Genomic DNA, 9,026 nt, shown 5'->3' with positions numbered 1-9,026 from the left:
CCAAAAAAAAACTCTCACGAACCCACACATTATATCTCTCTACGTTCGTATCTCTCTCACACAACCCCATGTAGGTGGTGTATGTATACAAGAAGAGAATAGGTGACCGTGCACGTACTCACGCTTCGTGCCCAGCCACACCCGCGCGGGTACACGATGGAACTCATTTGTGTACGAAATGGCAGCCCATGTTCTAATTTGAATGCTTGTAGCGGTTGTTTACCTACGGAGGTCGTGTACCACGCGTGCACGAAACAAAGTTCGACTTGATGCGTTGGTGCGTTATTTTTAAATAAGTTATATCACTCAATGGCACGTACACAGAATATAAAATGTTTTTATGGAGAAAAAGGTAGTCCGCTCCATTATATACAATGGAGCCTCCCTGCCTGGTTTGTCTCTCTTCAGAGTATCTCACACAAGGCTGCGTTGGCCTCTCTCTCTCTCTCACTGTTGGTCACTGATCCGGCCGCATCCCGTCCGCCAGCGGAAAGGGATGACGTGCATCATTTCTCCGTTCGATGGCGCCGAGGCAGCACGTCTCGATCTGCGGTACACGTCGTTCTCTCTGACCAAGCTCCGGTGCGGTAGGGCCTACACCACCTGCTCGCTGCCGCAGTATGGGCAGATTCCGCCCGCCGGCGCTCACCTAGTTACATCCCGACGACCTCCAGGTATCCCCTCCGGCCTTGCTCCACTGCCCGTCTTCCCATGTCACTTCACGTGGATCTTCCATAGTTCTTTACAAAAAACATAGCTTGTCCGGCGTACTTTCCATATTGCAATCTCGTCCTCACACCCTTTTAGACAAACACAACTGTGTTGTTATCTTCCCTTAGGACACGGAATATGCTTCTTTTTTGTCGTCGTAATTGTCATCAAAAATATTTATCTTTTTACAAATTTCAAATGGGCATATTTTAGAGTGTAGATTCACTCATTTTTGCTTTGTATGTGTACTCCCTCCATTGCTAAATATTTATCTTTCTAGAGATTTCAACAAGTGACTATGTACGGAGCAAAATGAGTGAATCTACACTCTAAAATATGTCTATATACATCATATGTAGTAGTTCATTTGAATCTCTAAAAAGACAAATATTTGAGTAGTCACTCGTTGAAATCTCTAGAAAGAAAAATACTCCGGAGTATATTTAAGAACCGAGGGGGTAGTGCACAGCCGGATGGGATACTTAGTCCGGTCGTCGTGCCGCATTAATAGTGTGTAATGAACAGTCAAATCATAAGCCCCACCTTTCCCACTGTAAGTTGCTCGGAAGAAGCAACCATTAATACGCTCTTCTTTGAATCCGCTGATCCTACTCCATCCGTCACTGTTTATAGAGCGCGCTTCAGAAAAAGAGAAAATCTCTGGGACCAAGGTGACTGCTGATCAGCCTGAAAAATAGCATTGGTAGTTATAGCACGACGTCTATTACTAGAGGAAATAGTGCGTACACACAAGCATGCAGTGCTTCCACCCCGGGTACACACATGCATGCACTTACTCCACTCTGTAGTACTACATCGAGAGAAAATTGTGGTTACCACGCCCTAATTAATTGAGCATTAAAGCAAACGCGTCTAAAGTCTCTCTGGTGGTGGAAATGCATCATAATGAAGCGCGCCCTGTAAACTGTGACGGAGGGAGGAGTAGTATGAAGGTGCAAAACCAAGTACGCGTATGGCCAGTCAGTCAACGCACCTCCTCTTGGCATATCACTGACATGTGGGACCGGAGTGTGAGCAAACCGATCTCAATTGACGACAAAATGGCCAACCCGCCGTTCCTTGAGAGAGACGCGGGGACAGACGGGCTCGCATGGAGGCCAAGATATATTCGAGCATGGTTGATCGATATCATCATTACATGTTGGGCTACCGTTTTCCGCCATTATCTAGAATAAATTTGTACTTTATCAGAGATTAAAAAAATAAGAGTACATAGGCTCCACCATGTTCTAGTAGTATTACTATTCGTACTACTAAACCTTGCGCTTGGCTCTTTGCCTCTTCGCGAGGTCGAACAATGATGGTACTCTGCATGTTCGATACTAGTAAAGTGTATGCCTCTGGCAATCTAACACCGAATGAACTGATGCATGTCCACCGCCTGGGCGAGGGTACGTTGCATTAGTCAAAAGGCGTAAGCGAGCTTCACCTTGTCCTGCAAGCTTCTCCTCGTTCTGCGAGTTGACGGGACACACCAATAAGTAGTGCTAGTCCATACTCCCTCCTTTCCGGTTAATATGGGTTAATCTTTTTTGCGGGTAAATGAGAGAGCTTTATTCATATATAAGCATTCTTAGGATGATCAGCCAAGACACAAGTCACTAGGAAGCGAGGTACGCCGCAAAAAAATAAGTAGGAAGCGAGGTGTTTCATCAAGCCAGCTCTCGGCCACATTCAAAGTGCAGCAAGCACGGTTCGCACAAAGAAGCGCCGCAAGGTTTGCTGACCTGTTTACATGCTGAATAAAAAAAAAGAGGAAATATTACCGAGCACTCCTATTTGTAACAGGATATGAGCCAGAGTTAAGCGAGAATTGTGGCGAGTGTTCCATGCAATCAACTTCCATTGTCACATGAGAGAACCCTCGAAGAGAACCAAATGTGTTGAAGATTGCTTTATCACATTTTAAAAATATAATAAGAGTGCAGACGCTCCTCCATCCGGTTCCTAGTACTAGTATAGTACACACCTCTATAGATTATAGTAGTAGTACTAGTACTAGTAAATTTGCGCTTGGCTGTTCACCTCTTCAGGAAGTGCAACAATAATAGTACTAGTATAGTGTATGCTTCTGGCAATCTGACATCGAATTAACTGTTGCACGTCCACCGCCTGAGCTAAGGAGAGCTTGCATTATTCAAAAGTTTCTCCTTGTCCTGCGAGCCACCACACCCAAGCTTCTCCTCGTTCGGTAAGTTGACGGGACACAGCAAAGTAATGCTAGTCCATACTGCCTCCTCTCCGTTTAATATGGCTTAATTTCAAATGAGATAAATACACTGTCTGTCACTGTATATTTGTAAAAATACAGTCAGTGGACTTCATAATACGCTCATTGCACTCAATATATACATTTTCCGGTGTTTATACGGTCACTAGCTCACCCTGGCTGAGTATGTGTGTGCATGCACGTGTAGGTTGAGCACTTGAGCGTGACCGTGTGTGTTCCGTCGTGCGCTCGGACATGCATACATTAGGGCGTCGCGTGCGTTTTTGCATCCATGTGTACGTGTGACTGTTGCATACACGTAGGGGGAGTACGTGTAGGGGCCACTAAAGGAGCAGTCAAATCACACAGTAAGTTAGTCGGAAGAAGCAACCATCATTTCGCTCTTCAATGACACGTACGCAATATAAAATGGTTGATATGGAGAGAAAAAGAAAATCACTATATATACACTAGCAGGGGCCTAAGCTACAAGCCTGCTTGCTTGGGTTGCTCTCTTCACAAGCATAGAAGGATGGTGGCCACACCGCTGGTCACATATCCGGCCTGATCCGACAGCTGGGGGAAGGGAACAATGTTCGGCATAGACACGGTCGACATCGGCGAGGGAGAAAATCCACAGTTGGTGTGTCCCAATCGGGGGTCACCGTGGTATGGGCCGATGCCGCGTCCCAACCGCGCTTCTAGCTACAGCCTGACGTCCATTTCGAAAATATTAGTGCATGTCAACAAAAATTATATTGTATCACTGTTCCGTTTCGAAAAAAGCATATAAGCTGTTACTTCTTACCCAAAGGATCTTTATATCCAACAGACACAGAATATCCATTCGACTATTCGAAATTACTTTCACTACTGATCTGATGTCGAGGTAATTGCTGCATCGCCACCAAAACCCACCATCTCTTAAGCTAAAGTAGACCAAGATAACCCCTATATTAGCACATTACTAAGATAAATAGAAGGCATTGTAGAACCATTTAGGACGTGAGCTTGTCAATCTGACTGTGGAGGGACACCAGCTTAGCCATGGCCAACATCTTGGGCAGAACTGTGAAGTAGGTTAGCTCCTGCACGGCGACGTCGCCGGGATCCCAGCTGCTTGTCACCTCCATTTCCACCTTGACGACGTCGGTCCTGCCTTTGGGCTCCCCCGGCGGGCCATTCACCCACAACTTGGCCATGTAGTGCGGCAGTGGGGACGCCCCCACTCTGATGCAGACGACCGACACGGCTATAGGCGCGCCGATGTCAGGCACACCGCCGACCAAGAAAAACACGTGGCCGTCCTCCTCCGCGAAATGCAAGAGCCGTGGCTCCGACAGTGGCACTTGCAGCTAGAGCGCCTTGCCGTACTGGATCCTGTGCACGGGTATGGGATGCATGGTGCTGATGTGGTGGGAGAGCACCAGCGGCTGGCCTTCATAGCCGTAGACGGGCACGGGGCATTTGCAGGGCGCGAGCAGACACAAGCTCTGGTGATCGACGAGCTTGTGGTAAGTGACGTAGAGCCCACAGCCTTCATGCGGGCACTCCACACTCACCGAGGAGAGGACAACGTCCACCTCCGTGTTCTGCACGTCGAAGCCACCACCGCGCTCGCACTTCTGGCACCGCCGCTGGTTCCCGGGGCGCTCGACACGGCAGTCCACGCAAGCCAGGTGCCCTCCCTTGCACTGCACAAATCAATCGAACAACACATCAATCAAGAAACCTGCACCTTGCTCGATCAGCCGAACGGATGAGGTGTATTCAAACCTCATACACTGGAGGCTTCAAGGGGTGGAGGCACAAGGGGCAGTGCAGCAAGGTGAGGTCCATCGAGACCATAGAGAGCTCCATCGTTGGGTCCTGTTCCGTCTGCATGATCTCACCCTCCTTGTGCACAACCATCTCTCGCTTTATTAGGGCCGGGGCATTACAAAGCTTTACCGTCACATATTCATACCACTTCAAGGTGCATTAAATCAACACATGCAAGTATCAAAAGGAGAGTCACGGCATGCATACATGCGTTGTAATTAATGCATCGATAAATGCAAATTATTGAAATATATCGAGTGTAGTGCTTTGATGTGTCGCGTCAACTCGTACAAGACTGAAAAGTTTGATTACTACAACGCCCTCTCGCCTTAACCGCACCTGCCTTTGGCTGCATGATAGGTGGGCCACTAACCTGTTGGGCCCACCTATCATTGACGCAAAGGTAGGAGCAGTAAGTTAATGAAGCTGTGTCCCTCCCTCGCCCATGAGTGTGGTGGCTGGCAGGACCAGGAGAAGCTTTTTCATTCGCTACACGCTCTCCCTCCCGTACGCGATGGACATGCATCAGTTCAATCAGTGTCAGATGGCCAGAACCATACTGTAGTACTCCTCCACTTCAGTAGTACTCCCGAAGAGGCGAAGAGCCAAGCGCAGCCCGGACGCTCGTGTGGTAGTTTCATGTGTAGAGTAGTCTAGGATAGCGTGTACTATGCCTGTAAGCTTAAAATCGTTGGGGTCGGCTCCATGATATATTTTTTTGATTAAAATAATCTTTTGGCCCTACCTATCATCCTGGTGATTCTAGTTTGCAAGCTCATCCGGTCAAGACAAGAATATATATTTTAATTTGTGGTGGGGTAAATGTTAGAGGTTGCAGCAAATGGAGTATTCTACACCGCGGGTCTTTCAGCGTCAACTCGTACAATGAGGAGAAGCTTGATTTTACTACTACACGCCTTCTCCCTCGCCCATGCGTGCGGTGGCTCACAGACGAGGACAGTCTTTTTCTTATAGTACTACAACAAGCTATCCCTCCCGCTCGCGGTGGACGGACATGCAGCAGTGGATTCGATACTCTAGAAGCAGTAGTAGTAACATCATTGTTCATCTTCCCAAAGAGGCAAAGATCCAAGTGCAACCCGAACGTGACAGTTGCGAACCTTGGAGCACGCATATAGCCAGGCTCTTGCATGAGACAAAATTGCTATGTGAGCCCACTATTGTAGTGCTCCCTCCGTCCGGAAAGACTTGTCGTCAAAATGAATAAAAGGGGATGTATCTAAATGTATATTAGTTCTAGATACATCTTTTTTATCCATTTTGATGACAAGTATTTTCGGATGGAGGGAGTACTTGCTAGTATAGCCCTGTAAACCAGAAAGGAGAATTTGCCTTTCTAGAGATTTCAACAAGTGACTAGACTACACCGAGATGGAGTACATATGGAGCAAAATGAGTGAATCTACACCGTAAATAAATACGTAGTTCTCTCTTTTTCCTCTCGGCCTTGGTCGCGGTGCAGAATATTGAGTATACTAGTACTATCATCTTGAAATTTATGAAGTCACCATAGGCACCTCGTCGTCGACGTGAACGTCTCCTGACACGCGATAGACGCGAGCAACAGTCGCCTCCATAGGTTCTTGAATGCCAAGGAGGGAGAGGGTAGCGGTTCCCAAGACGTTGAATGGTCAATGATGCATCCTCAAATTACTCTACATGCAAAGGGAATTAATTGGAGAAGCAGAATAGAACCAGGAAGATGTGAATGCAACAGAGTTTGGATTCTCATATAAAGGCACCCCAATCTTTAGTCTTTGTGCAACACTGCTCACTCCAATCCAAGACCAAGTGACCAGAAGCCAGAAGAACCTATGGAGGCGATGGTCACGAGCGGCAGTCGGATGTGCCAAATATTCCAAGGCGCCGGCCTGGGGCCCCGCACCGCGCAGCATTTCCAGACGGTGCTGGCGACTGCCGGCATCGTAGCCCTCGCCGATGCCGGCTTCGCCTCTCGCATGGACGACATGATGGTCAACTCCATCCGCAAGTTCGCCGTTGATACGTCTCCAACGTATCTATAATTTTGGATTGTTCCATGCTATATTATATCCTGTTTTGGACATTATTGGGCTTTATTATACACTTTTATATTATTTTTGGGACTAACCTATTAACCTGAGGCCCAGCCCAGAATTGTTGTTTTTTTGCCTATTTCAGAGTTTCGCAGAGAAAGAATATCAAATGGAGTCCAAATGGAATGAAACCTTTGGGAACGTGATTTTCGGAATGAACATGATCCAGAGGACTTGGACCCTACGTGAAGAAAGAAACCAGGAAGGCATGAGGTAGGGGGCGCGCCTACCCCCCGAGGCGCGCCCTCCACCCTTGTGGGGCCCACGTTGCTCCACCGACGTACTCCTTCCTCCTATATATACCTACGTACCCCCAAACTACCAGATACGGAGCCAAAAACCTAATTCCACCGCCGTAACTTTCTGTATCCACGAGATCCCATCTTGGGGACTTTTCTGGAGCTCCGCCGGGAGGGGCATCTATCACGGAGGGCTTCTACATGAACACCATAGCCTCTCCGATGAAGTGTGAGTAGTTTACTTCAGACCTTCGGGTCCATAGTTATTAGCTAGATGGCTTCTTCTCTCTTTTTGGATCTCAATACAAAGTTCCCCCCTCTCTTGTGGAAATCTATTTGATGTAATCTTCTTTTGCGGTGTGTTTCTTGAGGCCGATGAATTGTGGGTTTATGATCAAGTTTACCTATGAACAATATTTGAATCTTCTCTGAATTCTTTTATGTATGATTGGTTATCTTTACAAGTCTCTTCGAATTATCAGTTTGGTTTGGCCTACTAGATTGATCTTTCTTGCAATGGGAGAAGTGCTTTGCTTTGGGTTCAATCTTGCGGTGTCCTTTCCTAGTGACAGTAGGGGCAGCAAGGCACGTATTGTATTGTTGCCATCAAGGATAACAAGATGGGGTTTATATCATATTGCATAAGTTTATCCCTCTACATCGTGTCATCTTGCTTAAAGCGTTACTCTGTTCTTTGAACTTAATACTCTAGATGCATGTTGGATAGCGGGCGATGTGTGGAGTAATAGTAGTAGATGCAGGCAGGAGTCGGTCTACTTGTCTCGGACGTGATGCCTATATACATGATCATACCTAGATATTCTCATCACTATGCTCAATTCTGTCAATTGCTCAACAGTAATTTGTTTACCCACCATAATTCTTATGCTCTTGAGAGAAGCCACAAGTGAAACCTATGGCCCCCGGGTCTATTTTCCATCATATTAGTCTTCTGTCAACAAGATATTTCCTTTTCTGTTTATTTTGTTTTCTTTTCTTTGCATCTTTATCATAAAAATACAAAAATATTATCTTATCATATCTATCAGATCTCACTCTCGTAGGTGACCATGAAGGTATTGCCAACCCCTTTATTGCATTGGTTGCGAGGAGTTTATTTGTTTGTGTAGGTGCGAGGGACTCGTTCGTGGCCTCCTACTGAGGGAAATACTTACGCTACTTTGCTGCATCACCCTTTCCTCTTCAAGGGAAAACCAACGTAGTGCTCAAGAGGTAGCAAGAAGGATTTTTCGCACCGTTGCCGAGGAGTCTACGCAAATGTCAACATACCAAGTACCCATCACAAATCCTTATCTCCTACATTACATTATTTGCCATTTGCCTCTCCTTTTCCTCTCCCCCACTTCACCCTTGCCGTTTTATTCACCCTCTCTCTCCGTCTTCCTTCTCTTTCCCTATTTGCCTCTTTTTGCCCGTCTCTTGTTTGCTTGTGTGTTGGATTGCTTGCTTGTCACGATGGCTCAAGAAAATACCAAATTGTGTGACTTTACTAATACCAACAACAACGATTTTATTAGCACTCCGATTGCTCCTCTTACCGATGCTGAATCTTGTGAAATTAATGCTGCTTTGGTAAATCTTGTCATGAAAGATCCGTTTTCCGGCCTTCCTACTGAAGATGCCGCTACCCATCTAAACAACTTTGTTGATTTGTGTGATATGCAAAAGAAGAAATATGTGGACAATGATATTGTTAAATTGAAGCTATTTCCTTTTTTGCTTAGAGATCTTGCTAAAACTTGGTTTCGTCTTTGCCTAAAAATATTATTGATTCGTGGAATAAGTGCAAAGATGCTTTTATCTCTAAGTGTTTTCCTCCTGCTAAGATCATCTCTCTTAGAAACGATATTATGAATTTTAAACAACTTGATCATGAGCATGTTGCAAAAGCTTGGGAGAGGATGAAAT

At 46.1% G+C, this 9,026-nt stretch overlaps 1 protein-coding gene across 1 annotated transcript; it reads right to left on the bottom strand.

Moving 5' to 3' along the window:
• Positions 1–4,296: 4,296 nt before the first annotated feature.
• On the bottom strand, positions 4,297–4,852 carry LOC147979145 (putative E3 ubiquitin-protein ligase SINA-like 6). The gene is made up of 2 exons (XM_087515057.1): positions 4,718–4,852; positions 4,297–4,635 (listed from the first exon to the last, which is right to left on the bottom strand). Exons 1-2 carry the CDS (start codon positions 4,850–4,852, stop codon positions 4,297–4,299), a joined length of 474 nt encoding a protein of 157 aa, XP_087371183.1.
• Between the last annotated feature and the right edge of the window lie 4,174 nt (positions 4,853–9,026).

This window comes from Triticum urartu, chromosome 3A, assembly GCF_056163025.1.
Source record: "Triticum urartu cultivar PI428250 chromosome 3A, HENAU_Tu73, whole genome shotgun sequence".
Taxonomy (NCBI): Eukaryota; Viridiplantae; Streptophyta; class Magnoliopsida; order Poales; family Poaceae; genus Triticum; species Triticum urartu.
This window is presented reverse-complemented; position numbering and strand designations above follow the sequence as displayed.

Coding starts and splice junctions, on each gene's coding strand:
- LOC147979145 (XM_087515057.1), bottom strand. CDS start 4,852: ATGGTTGTGCACAAGGAGGGTGAGATCATGCAGACGGAACAGGACCCA. Junction 4,636..4,717: donor TGAAGCCTCCAGTGTATGAG/GTTTGAATACAC, acceptor TGATTTGTGCAG/TGCAAGGGAGGGCACCTGGC.